This window comes from Oenanthe melanoleuca, chromosome 5, assembly GCF_029582105.1.
Source record: "Oenanthe melanoleuca isolate GR-GAL-2019-014 chromosome 5, OMel1.0, whole genome shotgun sequence".
Lineage (NCBI taxonomy): Eukaryota > Metazoa > Chordata > Aves > Passeriformes > Muscicapidae > Oenanthe > Oenanthe melanoleuca.
Genome location: NC_079339.1, coordinates 2,680,714 through 2,701,945, shown reverse-complemented (window position 1 = coordinate 2,701,945; position 21,232 = coordinate 2,680,714). Strand labels below are relative to the sequence as shown.

The following is a 21,232-nucleotide window of genomic DNA, read 5'->3' as shown; positions in this document are numbered from 1 at the left end:
TACAATGCATGGACTATTCTAACATAGTCTGGGGATGTTTTAGTCTCCCTGCTCCTAACTGATAAATTATTATTATTATTAAATAGTTTAGTAGTATTTAAATTGACTTGTCAGAATAAGCATCAGTCATATAGTTTAGAAAAGAAGTGCAAAATGTACAAAATACTTAAAAATAAATAAAAGCCACAAAACCATAACCTGGAGCTGCAGAACTGATTCCTTGTAATTGTAGTGGGTATTTTGAGGTGATTAGTCTTGATACCCCTGAAGGTTTGATGAATGTGGCACCTACAACCACCAAGAACAAGAGTGTTATACCAGCTGTCCAGGTACCTTTAAGATAACTATTTCTTATCTTAAATATTTTGCTTTTTATCACAGATGTGTTTCTTTTTTCTTTTTTTCTTCATTAAATACTGACATTGTCAAGGCATTTAAGAACATTTTTCTGACTTCCCTCTGAAGATCTCTGTTGTGACCTTTGAATGTCTCTTTCTGCTGTATAAAATTAAGTAAAGAAAACCATGTGGAAAACAGCTTATTTCAGGCATATGAGAGTACATTGTAGCACATGACATGAGGCAGCACTTAAAAATCACAAATATATTGAGAAATGGTAACACTGCTTGAAGCTTTAGAGCCACATGTTGTGCAGAGAGAAACTTTTAGAGGGAAAAATGCTAAGAAGTTACTTATTAGAGTTTTCCAACTGATAGCCAAAATGAATAATTGTGTGGGTTCTGCTTGCACAAAATATTAGAGATGATATGCCTAAGTGCATTAAAAACCAAGGTTTTCAGAATCCAAACAAAAACTGGGCATCAGATTCACAGTAGAAATCAGTGAGAGATAAGCTTAACACATGGCTTGTAAATATTGCTGATGTGAGCAAATGCTTGTTATGAAGATTTAGGGAAATGTTAATTTAGTGCTACGTTAGCCCTTTCGTGGTTTATCCTTGTCAAATATTTGTTTTCTTTAGACACATATTTTAAGTCTTTTTTTTTTTTTTTTTAAAGAAAAAAGCCTTCTAACATAATTTCCAAGTATTGATGACCTATTTTTCCCCCTCAGTTTGTCATTGAGAAGACCAAGGCTTACTCTATGCACATTAATTACCTTTTTCATCACATAAGATGTGTATTTTGTTTCCATGTCTTACAGAATAAAGCAATTATGGAACGTGTAACAAACTTGTCAGATATGGTAGTTGGTCTTGAATCATTTATTGGCTCTGAGAGAGAAACCAATCCATTGTACAAGGATTACCATGGTAAGTTCCATCTTTAGCAATGCAAAGAGTCTGCCCTGAGTGTTTCTAGGGCACTTAGCAGCTCACCCTGCAATTGGGTATCTGCTATAAAGCAGCATTTGATTTCATTTTGGAATATACCCCTTAAATGTCTCCCCTTGCCCACCCAGCCTTGAGTTAGGGAAATTTCCAGCCAAGTGCATTAAGGCTGCAAAGGAAACATGGCAACTCCTTGCATGTTGTCAAGCTGCATTAGGGAGGCATGGCTCAATCAGATGTACATCTCAACAGGCAGGCTTTGGGGAATTCACATGCAGGGGAGGCTTGGCAATCATCTGACCAGCGAGCTGAACTTGTCATGAAATCAATACTTTTTGATCTGCCAAGTTTTAAATTGAGAACACGGGAAAAAGAACACTGTAGTAAGGCGAATAAACTGCTGGATTATGTGCTAGGTAAACTTTGTCTGGAAAATAATGTTCTGTCTCCTCAGCTATAGGTTACAGCACATTTAAGGAAATGAACGTGGGTGTATGTGGCATGTAAAATATGAAACTGGTTTTGTAGCCTTTCAAGTGTTTTATCTTCAAAATGTGTGATGGTGCTGAACCTTGCATTTTGTTGCACGAAGATTTTTGTTAGCTGTTGCAGCAGATTAGATTTTAAAAAATTATATTAGAAGTTATGCACAGCCAAAGCAGTGAATAACAGTTTTAGCTAATCTGGAGCAGTGCATAAATTACAGCTCTTATTATTGTGATACTGCTGTAGTTCCATGGAAACCTTTTGCGGACAGTAAACTGCTTATCTGAAACCTGCTGTAAACATATGACAGTGGCAGTGTTTTCCCTAGCAGGATGTATGGAGTATATAGAAAAACAGCAAAGATGGTGTTGAGACACCACTGTGTGTATGCAAGCTGTAATTAATAAATCAGAGAAAAATCTTTCTGACTGTGAAAGTAGTGCACATTTCATTATCTGGAAAAAAAAGGTGAATGAAAAAGAAGCCGTGAACAAAAGCTGGAATAATTTGCCTAATTATTTTTCCAACTGTATAATCATGATATGGCTTTTGTTTATGCTAACATAATTCTGTCAATTTAATACTCCTTTTCTCAGTACTGATGAGATCCTTTAAGACAATGTGTGTTTTAGCAGTTATTTCTTGGTTTCCTATAAAAATGTATGCTAAGTCATCACTGGTGCTATTTACTGAAAATTATGTGCCAATAAACATTGCTTTTGAGATTTGCACAACCTGAATTTTACAGTCTGAAAAGAGGCATTTCTAATGATTTTAGCTTTGTGGATTCTTTTTGCTTAAGAACTTATTTTAAGGTATTTATTTACTGCAGATGATGAAAAATTTTTACATTACTCACAAGAAGTTTGATTACATTATCACATTATTTAATGAATCTTCCTTAATAATTTTATTAAGCTGCCTGCAAATTTAAATGTTTGAAAAGCCACAAAATAATTATATAGATGACCCCTAAATAAAATTTCTAGGATACTGTATATAAGTAACCCTGTATTATACTTGCTCTTGCTATATGTAATGATTAGATTTTGTACTCAAAAACCTAAAAAATAATTATTCTAATTGGATGGGAGGCAGGAATAAAAGGTTTAAAACTGTAATAACACTTTTCTAATATTACTGGGAATTTTTGTAATTAGTGCCCATAAAAATTATGCTTTTTTAAGTATTTCAATTCTAGGAAACTTCTTTAAAAAAAAAAAAAAAATACCTGAAAAAGTACTTCCCTTATTTTAAATAAGGGGTTTAATGTTTGGGGATTTTCTCACAAGCTGCCGTTTTGAAGTCAGATAAATATTTTTTCTAAATGTTCAGTATTTCCATTTAGATGCTGGCTTTGTGAATAGCAAATATAGGCCAGTAATTGAGAAGCCCTGTAGAATTTTCCTGGTTTTTCAGATGTAGAAAATCACCCTTAGGTTGTTCAGAGACTATATTAGGCTGCACAAAAACCATCCAGCGTCCTTGTCAGAAAAAATCAGCTTGAGTTGCAGCTGACAGAATGCAGAGCTTGCAGTGCACCTAGTACTGTTAAAAACATCTGAACAGCTACAGAAGCCCCTCCTGCAGGAGGAAAACGTGGTTCTTCTGGGGTGACACGGGGGTTAAAATTTATTAAAAACCCTGATCCAAATCGGGATTTCCCAGCAAACTTTTTTCCAAGTGGTTTGCAGGGCACAGAACGAAGGAGCTCTCATTAGAGCTTCAGTGGTTATCAGTAACCCATAAGCCTTGTTTTGCTGGCTGCTTACTGGTGCATTTAATAAAATAAAGATCACTCAGTGGTGCCGTGGGCAGCATGCAAGGTGATAGCCATATTTGCTTACTGTAAATACAAGAGAAAATCACACACAAACCGGCTGCAGTTTTGACAAGTATTAAGATGGCTCTTTACATCTGTACTTCTGTACCCAAGTGCAATTAGTTTTCCTCGCACAAGGATTTCTGTTTATCTTATTCTGCTTGATTACTTGAGCATAATCGCACCGTTTGCTTCATTGCTCCTGGTAGTAAGCTCCAGTTTAAAAAGGGGAGGATGAGTGTGTGTAAATATACAGAATTCTGCTGTAAGACTCTAATTTATGCATCTGGATGACAGCGTTTTCTTAATTTTTTTTTTTTTTTTTCCCCCTCCTTTACTCTTTCTTTCCACAAGGTTTGGTTCATGTACATCAGATTCCTCGGCTTAATAGCTTGATGTGTGATGTGTCAGACACGAAGGACCTTGCTTTTAGATTAAAAAGGAAGCTGTTCACCATCGAGGTAAGAGAAACCTTGTTTCGCTATTTAGAACCCAAAAGGTGGAGCTAATCCCATCTCTTATGTTTCATTTTGTGAAATGCATCAAATATGCATCAGATGGTGGAAATTCATTTCATTCTGGTTTTGCTGTTCAGAAGGGTTTTATAAAATACTGTTATGTGCCTTCTAATTAAAAATGTCTCGTTTGCTGCACTAAATCTGTTATAAATACTTTATTTTGGTTTTAAAATGTACATAGAAAGTAGGCCACAACCTTCAATAACAAAGCATGACATGTTTCTAAGGATGTCAGGAGCATATTTAATTAAATGTTAATGACTTGCTCTTACTTGTGTTAGTGGGTGGGAAAGTAGCTACATGTTATTACCCCAGTAGAGGGATTTTAATGTATAATGTTGCCTAAAATTGTGTGTGGTATGGGGGATAAGTGTCCTTATCAGTATTCAGAAACCATTTTCTTTGCATTACTGAAATCACCTTTCGCTCTTTTATGTCATTTTAAACACAGTATCATTTACACTAATGTCCTTAAGTAAATTTCCTACTAAATTTAAACTTTTTTCTGTGACCTTTATGCAGACAATCCTGATAGAAGGCAGTAATACAAAAGATGTATTTCATTTTAATCTTGCTAAAGAGCAAATGAACATGGCACTATTAAGCAATTAGAGCTGATGTATTTATTAACCAAGTAATGCTTAGAGATGGAAGATGGCTTTCAGGGTGATGCAATAGTCATCAGTACAGTCTGAGCAAATTTTTTTTTTTTTTTTTTTAACAAAGACATAAAACAGCCAAGCATCCCTGACAAACCATTTTGTTTAATCTCTTTTCAAATGAAAAGCTCTTAAGCAGGCCACTTGTCTTAACTGCTTGAAACCATAAAAAGAGAGAATTGCCACCAATAAATTAGCATATTTTTTACTCCATCACCAAATGCTGGTCAATGTGGCTTGGCACTGCTTTGGTGTTTGGGACTTCACCCTTAAGTGACCACTTTGGCCCTTATTTGACCCTCTGCCCTTTTTAGCTGGCCACTTGATAAGGTAACTTAAGGGTTCTCTCTCTTCACTACCCCCTCCCCTTCACAATTGCAAGTAGCCCTAACCTATAAATCATTGAAAGGGCCCTATCAAGTGACAAATTAAGGTGCCCTCCTCCTAATTAATGGTCATCAATGTCTTTAATTATCTAATCCTATTGAGAGTAGTTAATAGTTAATCAGGCAGCCAGTTCTTGGTGCAGGTCATCTCTGCGTGAGTGCTAGAAGTTTCTCAACTCGAGGTATCCTCTTCAGAAGCCACTTAAAGGCAAGTACATGAAGGAGGGCTTTTTTCCCCAAGACAATTCCTTTATAAGGTTTGTCACTTTGCAGAGAATGCAGTTAGTGAGACCAGGCATTGTGAGGTATTAAAGCATTGGAACAACTGCTTTTGAGCAGTACAGTAGGAACAAAACCCTTGCTGGTCTGTGTTTGCTTTTAAAATAGAAATGTTCTCGCTGTTTGCAGAGGTGTAGAGAATAGTAAATTCTCATTTCTTACAGCTATGAATTAGAATATTTGGGTGGTTTCTCATCACTGAGTCCTGTCTCAGAATACAATTATTTCTTTCTAATTTGAGATTCTAATCTGCAGTGTAATTTGGAAGGAAGGAATACTCTTAACAGGAGGCTCTGTGAAAAGGATTGAATTAGCCATGGGACATTGGAAGCAGGAGTGAAGTGCAACTCTTGGAACAACCTGTTGCCCTGGACATGCGTGGATGACCCACTTGTCCAATTTCTCCCTTCACTGCTCAGCTGCAGCCCCTTTTGAATAACTTCAGGTTTTGTCAGGGATATGCTTTCTGTAAGCTGAGCTGACACAAACTCTCCCTTTTTGAGCATGTTAGATCACTGTCCTACCCTGATCTTCCTGTACATGTTTCACTAATCTATAATACATGTGTTTTTCTTCCTCGTGCTGCTGGGGAGAGCAGACTGCAGCAAGGCTGGCTGGAGCAATAAGAAAATGGGAGCAAGGGAAAAGTGAATGAAGAAAGGATGTGAATAAGGTCTTCCAAAATGGGTTTCTGCAGTTAGAATGTGATGTGTCAGCAGTCAGTCAGCACTGGTTCTGGGGGTGGAAGCAAAAAGCAGCACAACAGTGTGCATTGCAAGCAACAGGGTGCTTCATGCAGAGTACAGTTAAGCTTAGGGCTTCTTCAGTATGAAGTTTAAATATGAAATTAAAATATTGAGTACCTTATGGTTTTTGGAAAGTGCATATTTATATTCACAATTTAGGATAAAAATACTGACCTCTGCTTGAAATGCTGCATTAAAATCAAATTATGTGAGAAAAGTTAGAAACACAGAATTATGGGGGAATTTCTTCAAAAAGGGTTTTTGTCACTAGACCTTTCTATTTTTACAGTTTAAAGTAAGAGCATGGGGCATGGATTTTCTCATCTCTGGATTGCTCACCAGTTAAATAACTCCTTATGGTTTGGCCCTCATAGGTGAAAAACCTTGAATGTCAAATCTATTTTATTAGATGGCAGTTCTGTGGGAGGAACTCCACCTCTTTATAGCCTGCAGAATCTTTTAACTGTTTCAGTTTTCCTTGTGTCTTCTTCTTCAAAATAAGATTGACTGAAATGCTTTCTGAAGAGATTTTTTTTTTAAATTCAGGATGAAAATGGTTTTTTAAATGAATATTTATGAGGGCTCATTGTCCATTTATAAATTATGAAGAGGAACCTTTCCAGGAAAACTTCCATGTTTATCTAAAAGGTGCAGGAGCTATTTCAAGCTATCCCAAATCTTCACACATTAGTTACTAGCAATATACTCCTGTATGCAGCATTATCAGAGATCTATCTTATGTGCATGCCATTTTAAAGGACACAATTTTGAAGTTAGCCTGTCTAATCCTATTTCTTCCCACTTTGGAATCTTAATTAGAAGGAGATAAAAACCATCATTTGACTAAATTATTGTCTTGAATCTGTAGCAAAAGGTATAATCCGCAATTGGGCCAATTAGTGTACCCCATAGTTAGCTATGCTGAGGCAGGAAACTTGATTAGATCTGACACCAGCCTAGTTCCCACTGTTGTTTTGCCAGGTATGATGGTCAGACTTCAAAGGGCTGGAGGCATCAGCAGGGCAAGGTTTGGAGGCCAGCTTAGGTCCGGTCGTTAATCTCTCTGCTAAAACCACAGCAGCCCTCGCACAAAACAAGCTTACACGACACAATCATGCGGTATTAAAGTTTGGGTTGAGTCATGCCAATGTGCCTTTGATTTTCTGATGATTGACTAAAAGATGGCTACATGACTAGACACATACTGAACGTTGACTGATTAGGTAAGTTCCCCAAATATTTGAAATATTTTTTGATTTCTCAGTTAAATGATATGACAAGCCCTTCGTCTCAGTGCGGCTGTTCGGCGGGGTTGCTCTTGAAGTGCTTTTTTGCTTTCTTTGTGCCTCTGGATGTGACTTTTATCAAAGTTTGAGAAATTTTGTAGGACCATTACATTCGTAGTTTTATTTGGCAGAACTTTGTGTTTGTTGTTCCAAAGCCTCCTGTATCAAGATTTGAGGAATCTGTGCTTAAATTTGTTTTTTTCGCTGCCCCAAATTTCTGTCTTTCTCATTTAGGTAGATTTATAATTACTCACCAAAAGGACATTTTCCCTTAATTATTTTCCACCTCACCATCGAGTAAAGTGCAGTTCCATGGCTGTGATTACATAAGTGTTCCTTTCTTTTGCAGTCTGATTTGTTCAAATATTGCAGTAACAGTGACATGTTTCCATTCTGAGAAAAGCCTAAGGCTGCTTTAGTATTATTCCAAATGATTGAAATTGCCATCTTGCTGACTTTCCCTTGGGCAGCTTAGGGCCTGTTTACTTTTGTATTTGTTTCACATGTTCCCTCTGAGTTTGGCTGGCAGGACATCATTACCTGGTTTGACAAGACAGTTGGAGAAGATTCATATTTGATTAACTCCCTTTGTTATTGTCTGGACAACACAGACCTCTGAAATTATCTATTTAAAGTTAAAACTGCTGATAAATTCAGATAAACGCTTGCAAATAGGAAAGTTTGTGAGGGTGTTTTTTTTAATTCCCTGGTTTTGCTTAATTTTTAAGTCTTCAAGTAACTGTCAAGTTATTAGAAATACAGAGACCAAGCTTTTTCCTACAAGTTTTTATATTATAGTTTGTCTAATAAATAGTTGTTGTGAAAATACATTTTTTTATTAAAACACAAGTCACAGCAGCCAATATTTTCTTTGAAATGGCTGCAACACCTGTGCAGCTCACCATAAAAATCTTTAGAAACCAGCTCAGTCTAAAGCCAAATGTTAGATACTATTTAAAGATTTGCCACAAAGCCAAAAAAAAAAATTCCCAGAGCTTAATGTACAAGTTCAGGAGTTTCTTTTTTGAGAGGTGTTTCCTAAGAGGAGGGGGAAAAATTAGAGGAGTCCTGTGGCAATCTAGTCTACACAGAATTTAAAGTAATTTATTACGCCAAAAGCATGAAAAGAATATCCTGTGTTCATCTAGTAGTGAAAGACTGTGAGTAAATTAATGATTGCCAAAATGAGAAGTAATTGCAACTCCAGGTATTCCTGTCTGTTATGGGTCCAGCACTGGTATTTGCAAGATGTCTTAAAACACTTTAAAGTGGTGATTTTGGCCTTTTAAAACAGGAAATATGACTTAGGTAGCCTCCATCTGAAATCTTTGTATGTCTGACTTTGTCTTCCTTTCAGTGTCTCTCTTCTCATTGCTTATCTTAGACAGACCACACTGTGGTAAACTTGTTATTTGCAAAAGGGAAGTGCAAGTGGCCACTATCAGAGATTGTTTAGAGAACAGGTGGGTGAGACCAGTCAGAACTGATGTCTGCAGTGCTTCAGAGCATCCCCACAGCACAGGTTTGGTCCTGAGGGGCTCAGGAGCTGGCAGCATCACTGAGTGCCAGAACTGTGCTCCTGCAAACGTTCCCTAAGTGATTATTCTTCAGGAGCAGGGATAGGTACAGTGGCTTAGGCTGTTTCTTCTGCAGGAACAAGAACCCTGTCACCAGCAGATATGGGATCAGGGTATATCTAAAATGCACATCCATGCCATTCAACCTCTCTGCTGAAGTGAGAACTAGAAAGTGGCAGTAAGAGCATCACTTCTCTTAGCTTCTCCCAGGAGAATTTGGGGCAGTCTTCATTAATGGCTGACCCTAATCTTGATTATGAGTGAATTTGTAAGTAAATGCATTTGAATTAATGGACTAATTTTGTCCACTGTTAACAGAAAGAATCAGTGAGCCTGGGAGCTGACAAAAGGCAAAACACTGGTTAATTATCAGTTTGGGTAAACTGGTAGTTCTATAGCAATCATTCAGTAAAATAAGGAAAATAAGCTAAATATATGCTACAACACACATGTTGCCATACTGATCTGTGTATCTTCATATAGAGACAAAACAATTCTGTATTTTGAGACTGGACACAGGTGCCCTTATAAGTTAGGGCCTTATGATATCAAAATGAAACTTTCTTTTACCAAGCACCTGTGAGTGCCTGGCTGCCCAGGGCCTGGAGCATGGATTCACAGAAACTTCATGGATTCATGAAACTTCACAGCTACTCCTGGTTCAGGGACGAGACAGAACTTTACTGAAGTGTTCCAGAAAATGTATTTCTTCAATTTTCTCATCCCCATGTATTTGAGAACACAGCCACCCCTGGGGCTTGCATGGAAACCTCCTTGTCCTCAGCCTGCCTTGAGGGATGCATCATACCTGGAAAACTCTAGTGCTGGATGTTCCAGTGCAGGAACTCTGCATATCAAACTCAACTTTCCAACAGAGAGAGCAAAACATTGGAATAAAATTCAGCTGAAGTTTATACCAGTAAAACCATTATTTTTTCATTTATTTTTCCTGTCCATTTTTTTCCCATTATATTAACCCCTGGGTTATTTAAAAATAGTTCAAAAATAATTACAATACCATAACATTTTCTTAATCTAAAATTAATAATACAGCAAAAAAAAATTCTCCTGCATTATGAATTCTACCATAATACCCAACTCCATTTTGCATTATTTCACCTAGTAGCCAGTTCAGGTTCTCTTTACCTGGTATGGTGTACTTCACTGAATTGTTTTGTCAGATGCTGTCAAGCCAACCTACCATTGTTAAAGAAAATCAAACTAAATCATTTTGGCATGAGCCTTCCAGGAATAAGGCACAGAATATGAAGGGTTTGATGAAATCAAGGATTTGATTTCAATATTGTAAAAGACTGCCTGTCAAAAATGTATTACATTCTTTCAAACAGTTTTGAATAAATACACGTGTTTTAAATTGTGACAATACAATTTAGCTAAAGTTTTGGAAGAGTATTTTTAAATTATAATAACTTGAGGTGAAACAATACTTGGAGAGCTCCTATTTGAAAAGAAAAACCCTCTGAATCTTAATGGCACACTGGACTGAAATCAAGTGATCATTTTTATATAGTATATGGAATTTCAGAGCACATATCTTGTGCACATGTGGAAGAAAATATCACCCTGTTCCATATACTGATTAATGTAAATTAAATTATTAATTATTTGTCTGTAGGCAAATATAGGAAGATATTGTTAACTCTTAGGTTTCATAGGAAGATCTGTAATATCCTGAAATTTATTTAATAATTAATTTTGTTTTATGGGCTCTATAACAGTGTAATGTGAGAGTTCCATTCAGCTTTTCAAAGCTTTAACCCTTGTAATACAGTGCAACTGCAGTTTCTTGTTAGTAAACAGAACTCATTTAACAGAACTCACTTAAACAAATACTTCTGGCATTCAGAAATATTTATGCCCTGTGTTGTTGGAAGGGGAGAACATGCAGCACAAAGTCATTAATGCACTGGAAGGTCACTTGTGCATGTTGTAATGGGCTGCTCATTCTCAGGATCTGTGCTAAGGGTCAGTGTTGCAGCATGAAAAGCTTTGGCCTGTTCAGTCTGTAAATAAGTGGGTCAACTTCTCCTGTGTTTGCCAGACAAGTAAAATAGTTGACACATTCTCCCTTTCTAACTACTAAAAGACAGGTAGATGACATGTTTTGTAAAAATGTTGGCTGCTAAAGACTAAAAAAACTCTTTCTCTACATGAGTTATGTTATCCACTAAAGCAGTGGTGGATCTTTAAGAATCAAAAAGAGTTAAACTCCTTATTTGTAGTAGTTCTCAGCAGGAACTGAGTGCCACTTCCATTAAATGTTTTTTAAAACATCACAAGTTTTAATAAAATTAGGATCTTTCATAGTTGTGTAATGTTCTCATTTTACAAGGAGTAACAAATTCAGCCAGGCTGTTACATGGTAAAACACATCTCTGGTTTTCTGTATCTCTGTAAAGGCAGGAGATAAAAGTGAAAAATGAGAGGAATCCACATTTTCTCATCCACAGGTCTACATTGTACCTGAACTTTATTGACATGAATCCAGGGCTCTTAGTGAAAGGAATGAGAGGAGGATTTTTCATATCCATGTGCAAGATGCACATCCATCTCCTTGTCTCAGTGCTGTTGTGGTTTTAATTACAATCTTTGGGTAGGAAGTGATTCAAAGAATTCTCTGAATGTGGAAACTGGTAGACAGCCCCATCCAAAACTTGTGAAGAGTTAAAATGGCATTTTGTAGGGAACCAGGACAATGCTGCCCAACATTTGCCATGACTAGTAACTCACTTAAACAAAGATTGTGTTAACATTTCTAGGCTTTTGAAAATATTAATGGTATTGGATGAACATAAATCTGTAAAGAAACCACAAATTTATAGTTTCTTTAAATTTTTCACCTCTACAGAAATTGTTTCATACCATTTTTCTGATTTATTTATTTTTACTGGTTCACAGAAAATATTACCCTTTACTGAACTGTTAACATACAGGAACCTGGGTTTTTAAATTATTTTTATTGAGAGCAAACTAGTCATTATTCTTAGTCTGAAAGACTTAATGAAAGTGCCAAAAGAAGACAGGAGGAAAAAAATATGCAAACACTGCAAAGTACTGTAGCTGAAGAAAAAATGTTCTATAATCATAGTGCAAATACTACTGTTAGCTGTGGCTAAATTATGGGGTATTATTTGTAACTAAATTCCAGAGTACATTTTATTCTTATATTTCTGGCCAAGAGAATTGTGCAAAAAGTAGATTATCATAAGCAAAATGGGTGAGGACTGCAGTGCCCAAGGTGTAAGTGAAGTTAGGTTTTGGTCATGCCATCTTTGTTGCTCTCTTTTTCACAGTTGTTTTAGTGACATGATTTTGATAATTTTTGTATTTGCTTTTTCTTAGTTATATTTCATAGAATTTTCAAGGGATTCTGTATCACACATAATGTAATTTAAACTTTCTCACTGCATGTTGAAAACCAATAGCTTTTGAAATATCAAGTGAAGCTGTCTCCTAAAAGGAAAACATTATTTATTTCAGTTAAATTGGTGTTTCTGGCCAGCTTAACATTGACACCATATCATCCCCCTTCAGAATGAATGATATTACCAATTAACAGTCCTGCTTCCTCCTTCCTTCTGAAGAAAGTAAGCAATAATTGTATAGTGTACAATAATTAAAGCTTTTTATTGATGTCCATAAATGCATAAATAAATAAAGGGAATTTTGGTGCCAACTCATACCAGTCATAGGCAGCTTGACTTTCAGGAAACAGCTGGCAGCACTTGCTGAAAATAGTTCATTTAAATGCCTCATTTCAGGTATTTAAGATTTGAAAAACCTGATTTGAGCTTATGAAAATACAGTCTATGGGTTCTTCAGCTACTTTTTTCCTGTTGGAAGTTGCTATAGCAAAAATTACTCAAGAATTCACTCTGATATTTGTAAATCCACTTACTGTTTACAAAACAGTTGCTAAATGGAGTTACTTTTTTTCTCATATTACAGCAGTAATCTTTGAGTAGTGTGTCTGCTTGAGTCTTGTTGAAAAGTAAAAGCAGAAAGCAAAAATAACCAGTTTGCCAGTTTTGAGTGGGAGGATGTGAGTACTGCTGCATGGGAGAAATCCACCTCACCCTGCATCCAAAGCAGCTCTTGCTATCTCAAAGTAACCTGACTGATGGCTCAATATTTAGAGTTTTAAGGTCTTTAGTGATCTTTGCTAAGATGACTAAACCAGATTGCTTTTACAGGCTCTGTGTGACCCACAGGTGAGTGTTTGAGGTGGATTTGGCTGTGGTAGCTGAATCTTGAGGGGATTTCTGAAGTCTCTGTACCTGCCAGATATTTGAATATCAGAGCAAAACATTCCCTGTGTTTGGGGAGGAGCTGTGCAGGGACCTGCCTCACCCAGGCTGGCTCCAGACTCCACATTTGGGGTCTGTGAGAGTTCTCAGTCAAGGATTGCTGTTCCAGGATGTCTCAGGTTTTGGACATTGCCCCTCAGCTGCTTTTATTGAGTATAAATAAAATTGATTGATGCCAAATCAATCCTGGAGATCAGTGGGGTGACAGATGTCACTGCCAGATCACCCTCAGTTTAGCAAGGATGCTTGAGCATGTCCAAGGCTGATGAGGGGCTTGGAACACAAACCTTTTGAGGAACAATTGAGGGAGCTGGGGTTGTTTAACCTGGAGAAAAGGAGACTCAGGGGTGACCTTGTCACTCTGTAACTCCCTGAAAGGTGGCTGTGCTCTGGTGGGGTTGGTTTATTTTTCCAGGCAGCACTGACAGAATGAGAGGACACAGCTTTAATCTGCACCAAGGGAAATACAGGTTGGATATTAAGAAAAGAGAAGAAAGAGTGATAAAGTACTGGAACTGTCTGCCCAGGAGGTGGTGGAGTCACCACCCCTGGATGTGTTTAAAAAACCCTGGATGTGGCACTGGGTGCCATGGTCTATTGAGGGGTCAGGGCTGGGTTGGACTCGGGGATCTTGGAGGTCTCTTCCAACCCAGTCATCCTGTGAATTCTGTGTGTGAATTATGAGCCAACACATGAACAAGAGCTGAGCAGGGCAAGTAGCCCCAGCTTGTCCCCATGAGTGTGTCCAGTGTGTGCTGTATGGGATGAACACATCTCCAGCCACTGGAGCTGCCACGTGTCACAGCTGAGCAGCATTTTCTTTCTGGCTCTCCATGAAGTGCAGTTATCCATTGGTTTCACCTCTTCTCTCACTGATTTATTAGGGGCTAAGTAGTGAGTTGCTTAATTGATAAACTCTGCGGTCTCTGGAGATTGGTATGTCTCAGGTCTGCAATCTAAAGCCACTGAAAGCAGCACCATGAACTTACTAATCAACATTTCTCACATTTTGGTGTAAGGCTTTGTAATTCTGGGCAGCTTACAGGTTTCCTCTACTGCCTCAAATGCACTTTCACAAACCTTTTTCCACCAGAGAGTGGTGTGGCAGGAGTTACATCACCTTTTTTGTTTGGTGTTCTTGGTTTTTTTGTTGGTTTTTTTTTCTTTAATGAAGGGAAAAATGGTTCTCCTTCTAAGATGAGTATTTATTAAGTGGTACAAAGCAGTATGTAATTTGTGATTCTTGCTGCTGTTAAAAAGAAAAAACTAATAAGAAGGAAATCTAGTACTTGTATTTAGATCTGATCCTCAATAGTAGCATAGCCATGGGCTGTTTATGCTTGGTCTACATCATCTAGACTAAAAATAGCCTTCCTGTCATTTTATTGGCAGAGTTTTAGCTACTCCTTTAATTCTGTTTAAAAATGAATAGAGAGAAAGACAGCATAAATATTGAATGCATGCAGATATTTCAGTAAGTACCTAAAAGGAGATTCCTGGTGCTTTGGAGAGCTCTATAATTAAATGGAATTCTTATTTTGTTTAAGAGGGATTTCTTAAATTAATATAATCTTCAAGAGTATTATGTTAGTTTTTGTATTTGTGTCATTAAAGTAGATACTTTTAAATGTCTATATATTAAAATATGTTTGTTTAAGTACTATCCTGCTTAAGATTTATTCTTTTTAGATATCCTTTGCATTTTGATAAGAAATTACTGGTGAGGTATTTAATTTCTCACCAGTTAAATGGGAAGCCACATTATTTCTTATTTTTCTATTAATAAAGTGAGTTTTTGCAGAATGAGAAGACAAGTCACGACTGCCTGCTAAAATCTTCAGCAACAGCCTGAAAATTTCAGGCGTATTATGGTATAGTTTTTGAAAACCTATGGAAACCAGGAAAGAAGAACTGGCTTTTTTGTGTTCTGTCTGTGCTATAAAAACATGGGCTAATTTAGGAACTTTCAAGGCCACAGTCACATCATGGAAAAGACAGTTTTAGGGTGGAAGTGCATCTCTGATGATTTTGGATTGATCTGAAAAGGGCATTTTGACTGTGGAAAAGCCATAAAAATTCCTTTCAGGCTACTAAAACACCCCTAAATCTACAAAGGAGAATTTTTACTGTGTTAGTAGGGTAAGGCTCTATGCTAGAAACATTGCAGTAAAAGGATTTTGTCTGTGGATTACCTATAGAAGAAGCACTTTTTCCTCTGTCTGAACTAAAATTCTATTTGTGCCATGGTCTTTTCTACTTCTGCTTCTCCAGTTTTCTTCACCCACACCCTGATGTGTATTTGCATCCTTTAGGACAGTATTATCCTGCACATCACTGCAGCTGTCTGTGCTCACACAAATAGGAATAACTGGAATAACTTCCTTGCAGCTTCTTTGATTTTCATTATTTTTTGTTCCTCCGGGTTTTCATCCTGAAATTCTTTTGTTGCTTTACAACTTGATCAAAAAAATCAGCACTTACTGCAGTCAGATGCATTTGAAAGTAACTTCTGTTGACTGCTGCTTTTATGGAAGGTTGGTGGTGGTGTTGCAAATGAGATGATGAAAAGAGAAGCAGTGAATATTGTAGTTTTTATGTTAGAGCACCCAAAATAAAGTAAATAGCTGCAATCCATCTGTTGCAAGTGCATAGCACTGACATAAGGGGCATATCAGTTTTCAGAACTCATAATTAAAGCAGAATATTTACTAGTGAAAATTATGCATAACTGAAATGGTTTTATACATAAAATCTAGATTTCTGGTGGAAATATCTATAAGTAAAGCAGAATTTGTGCAATGTCTGGGGTACTCCCTTAGCTATCATTTTTATTGTGAACAGTATCACTATTTCTATGACATTATTAATATTCAAACTATTTTATAACCTTTTTTTTTTTCTTAAGGAGGAAGCATGACTCCATCCAAAACCACATTCCTAAAAGATTTAATGTTCCCGACATTAAAAAAAAAAATAAAAAAAAATTGGAAAATCACTTTCTATCTTGAAAAATCCCACCAGCTCTTCTTGTTTCAAGTTTCATCTAATACATTGTTCTGTGTGGTTGTATGATAAACACATTATTCCTTGAACAGGAATTAAGAGTAAAGCTGCCAGGAAGGGGTTTTGTTGTCAGAGTAGTTCCCGCCTCGTGTTTTGTAAGAGATTTCATGGTCCCATTGTAAAGAGTGGATGATTTAAAACGTGTTCCCAAGATAAACTTTCCCATTGTCATTAATGAGGATGGATAATACTGAGTGACAAGTGCATTAGGAATGACACAGAAAGAGCTGTTAGATTTGTCAGAGCCTATCACTTCAGGCAATGAAACTTGAGGACATTCTCTTTTAGCAATTTTTTGCTATTTATTTAGAGAACCAAGGATTGTGATTGCTCACACAGGTGGATTCTACTGTTTAGTTCATTAAATATTTAGGTGACTTTGGAAAGGTAAAGGTGATAAAAATGAGCATTGTACTCCACTGTGAGGGGCACGAGTGGTTGCTGTGCTTAGAAATAATTCAACAAAACTGACACACCATTTGTTTATTTGGTAGATAATTTTTTAATTTGCAATACTCTGAATGGGAATATTTTAAAGTTATATAATAAGAAATGCTCTGAACTGTCGTGGTGAAGCTTCTGGGATAAAGAAACCTAAAATTAGGACAAAATACATGTAATTTACATTGACTTAAAAATCATATTTCTCCATAGAGCAAGACTTCTGAAATATTTATCCCTGAATAATTAATAATGGATGGCTTTTCCTGGTGTTTAAAACCCTCCCAAACCACGACATGCCTATCCATTTCCATTTTGAACATCCAATTGGTCACTTTTTCGCCTTGATTCCTCTTGCCTGGCTGCCAACCAAATTTTGCCCGCGTGCACCTCCTTGACACTAACAATGCCTGAGCTCCCGTTCCTTTGCGTGCAAGATTTCCCAAGTGGCAGTTTGGGGCTGGGATAAACTATCTATCATCATTGCATCCAACTAATCTGCCTCAACCAAAGCAGCCCATGATGGAAATTGCATTTGACAACTCACCTCTCCTTGGCGTGCCTGAGGTGAACGTAGCTGCAGACCATCCCCGGAAGGGCAGAGCAGCTCCTCCATATGTTGGGGAGGATCCTTTCATTTCTGTCAGGAGACTGTTTTGCAAAGCATGTATAGGCAGAGATTTTTTTTTTTTTTTTTTTTTTTCCTAGACTTCCTTGTTTGCAGATGCCTGGCTGCTGCTTTCTCCTAACCAAAGAATTTTGGGTTTGTGAAGCATTTTGGGATCTTTGCTTCATCAGAGCTCTTCCTTTGAGATGAACCAGGGCAATATTGGATGTATAGGAGATAAAAATTTAAGAGGGATGTGAAACAGAAATTATTTTTTGTTAAAATTCCTAGACCAGTAGTGCTGGTCAAACATCAGCCAAAGGACCTGTTATTCTGTTGACAATTACCAAAACTTACAACTGCTTGGAGCATTTGGGTAGCACAGAACTTGAGGAAGAATAAAAAAGCAAAATTTCTTCTTTCTGTCATATAAGAAATCTTTTAATTTTTTTTCTCAAACCGTATATTTATTCATATTGTATTATAGTATATAGTGTATATAGTTATATATAGTTATATAGTATATTGTGTATATAGTTACTGGTTGAAAAACCTGACTGTACAAATATGATCTGTACAAATATGATATGACAAAACAGACAAAATTTCTATTTCTGGGTAAGATTACTCAAATTATCTTCAGAGTAAAAAGCTTTCTAGGATTCTTTTCTGATAATTATTATCCTTTTTGTATGAGTTTGCTTTTATCATATTTTAAGTAACAGCCCGTGTCAAGAGTGCTGCTTTTCATTAGCGATGTGCATCACCATATGAAAATAATCAGATATAATTAATTTTTCAAATGCAACCTTCCTGAATAGCTAGAGTAATAAAGTTCTATTTCCAGGTAGATAATTTCTTCTATACTTTCAATATATTGAGCTAAAAGATACACTGTTTGGATAAATTAGTCCCTTCCAACTCCAGATATTCTGTGATTGTGTGGTAATGCAGTTAGAAAACACTGATGAATTGCACTCTGGGATATGTTTTGATTTCTCACTGGTTTGTGTAACATGTTTTTGCTGGTATTTTTTTATTCTAACAGAAGCACAAAGATCCACAGTCAGTTTGTCCTTTCAAATAAGTACAGCCCACTCCTGCTGCTGGAAAGGGGAGTGGCAGTGGCACACTCATAAAGGCACAACAGCCTCGTTTTCTCTCACTCACAAGTCATACTTTTCTCCTTAAAACTGAAATACATTTTTCAAAGTACTTTCATTCAGCAGATTAAGTTCAAACTGAATTAGTAATCTTTTTGAAATGCTTGACAGCTAAATGCTGTGCCAGTATCTATTTTAGTTGTGGGGAGGAAGCTAAATAATATGGGTACCTTGGCTTTCTACAGCATTTCCAGCCAGCAAGTCCAGAAGAATCAGCACCCTTTTGAATATATAAATCATTTATCTTAGTAACCAGCTGCTCTGAAGGCAGGAAAGAATTAGTCAACCACACAGCCATGCTCAGTTCACCTGTTACAGCAGCAGTCTGCTGAATCTACCCATAATTTGTGCTGCTTTCCATATTTGTTCATTTATTTATTTTAATTTATTTCATTCTGATTATTTTTCCTTTGAGTGAACTTGTTGTTTGTTGTTGTTGTTCCCTTTGGTATTAACCATAACTCCTAAAAAATAACTTCTTAAATTTTTAGACTGGATTTAAGATTTTCTTATGTGTTATTTCCTGTGCAACATCAAAAGCTTTAGGCTGGGGTTTGATGTAATGACCTTCCTGATGTATAATAGTTCTTGTCCACACCAGAATGAACAGTTGTCATGCAAAAATGAGACTTTTCCAAGCCTCTGCTATTGTATATTAAATACCTGCACCTGCACACAAATCCTCTAAAAGTATTCAACATATATTTTGAAAATAATTTTGTCAATCTAATTGTACACTTAAATTTATTACAGTTGTCTTCTCACACCCAGTTTTGCCCTTATCACCAGCTGGTTCCAACCTCAGCATCTCTAAATAAACTTATATGCAATGCCATTGAATATTACATTTTTAGAGGAAAATGCAGTTATTTGTAAATCTGGTCTGTAATTCCTCAGCAGTTTCCAGACCTGCAATGTGGTGGTTCATAAACCCTTTGTTATTAGAGTAATTTAAGTAGAGTAACTTATTAAGTAATAAGAGATTGTTACAGAAGCATAAGTTTTAAATCCTCTTTAAATTAGATTAGTGCTTTCAGAGACTGAAACTAGAAGAGACTTTCAAACTTCTACTTCAAAAAAATAGTAATTTTTATAAAAGAGAATGTGTAATGCTCTCTATTGCATTGATAAAGATTTACACATCATTGATCCTTTGAAAAACACTTCATAAACCACACATAAATGCAATTCCTGAGATACAGCAGATGTTTGGAAAATGTCAATTTAGACTTTAATTGACTAAAGACCTTGTGTCTTCATCAAGAGAGCTACAGGAAAATACTTAATTAGCAGCATTCTTCCTATGAGTGTTAATGTTGGGATGTACTTTCCATACAGTTTCACTGTAAAAATGGAGTAAATATAACTGAATGTAAAGTTCTAAGTCAGGCCATTTGGGTATTTGTTATATAATGCTGTTTATCTTTGAGCTGGGATCACTGCTCTCTGTCTGATGTTCCCATTCATCCTGTACTCCTCTTCACATCCTGCCTTCCTCATCTTATAAAAACCATGATGGGAAGATGTTGCTCTTCTTGGGGACTGGACTAGATCCTCTCCAGAGGTGCCTTCCAGCCCAAACCATTCAGTGATTCTGTGATTCAGACCAAGACACCTGATACTGGAATGCCTTCAGCAGCTGGATTGGTGCCTGAGCCTCTTCACTGCTGCACTTGATTAGCAACCAAACTCTTGGCTGGCTATTAATATGAACTCATTACCAAAAGAAAGCCTGATAGTCAGTCCTATGTCCTAGAGATTCAAAGGAGGATTCTCTGTCCTCTGGGATAGAAGTTCAGCTGGCAAATAGAACCTCAAACCAGGCTGCTTCAAATGCTGTGGGCACTGCCACTGGCTGTTTTCTGAATTCCTTGGCAACAGAGAGTCCTTGTGACTTAATAGTGTTGATTTGCCAAAAGAAATGCAATCTCTGCTTGGAAAACTACTGTTTGATGAATTGTTTCATTTAGCTACAGTTGGTGAAAGTTCCACAAAACATTAAAAATTCTAGGCTTATACTTAGATGTCTTTGATTCTTCACAGAGCCCACAAAGACAAAGACACAAAAAAGCTTTTGCACAGACAGAAACCTGTTCCTCATGAATATTCAAAGAACTGGCTTCAATCACACAGAACAGGAAAAACATATCAATCCAACCACTTTTATTGATACTGCTACTGATTCAGGTGTTTCATCACGCTGCCTTTCCTCCTTTCAGCACAAGTCTATGAATAATTTCCTGTTTCTGGATTGTTCACCCATAGTCTTGTGCTGCTTTAGCACTTATTTTGGAGATAGGTCTGCTTAGTACCATCAAATCTTGCTGCAGATTATGTAAGACAGTTGACTCATGGACACTGTCACCATTACTTACTTAGTTAATTTTGTCTTTCTGCTGTTACACAGTGCCCATGTCCTTTAGGCACCCTGGTTCCATAAAACTGCTTCAAAAGAGCACAAACCCATTGTCAGTGGAAGGAGGAAACAGCCCTAAGAGACCTGTAAGAGTCTCTCTGTCCACAACAGAAAGATGCTGGCCCACCTTGAATTTTTGATTCATTTGTGAGTCCATATCCAGA

General features: G+C 36.8%; 1 protein-coding gene across 6 annotated transcripts in view; it reads left to right on the top strand.

Moving 5' to 3' along the window:
* The window catches only part of ELP4 (elongator acetyltransferase complex subunit 4), a 127,410-nt gene that overhangs the window by 54,668 nt on the left and 51,510 nt on the right, over positions 1-21,232 (top strand). For 5 of the 6 annotated variants that reach the window (XM_056493594.1, XM_056493593.1, XM_056493592.1 and 2 more), the window contains exons 8-9: positions 1,165-1,273; positions 3,954-4,060. In XM_056493594.1, coding sequence (XP_056349569.1) covers positions 1,165-1,273; positions 3,954-4,060 — 216 coding nt within the window. Of the gene's footprint in view, positions 1-1,164; positions 1,274-3,953; positions 4,061-17,590; positions 17,830-21,232 lie in introns of those variants that run through there. The other variant, XM_056493595.1, reaches the window with a different exon arrangement.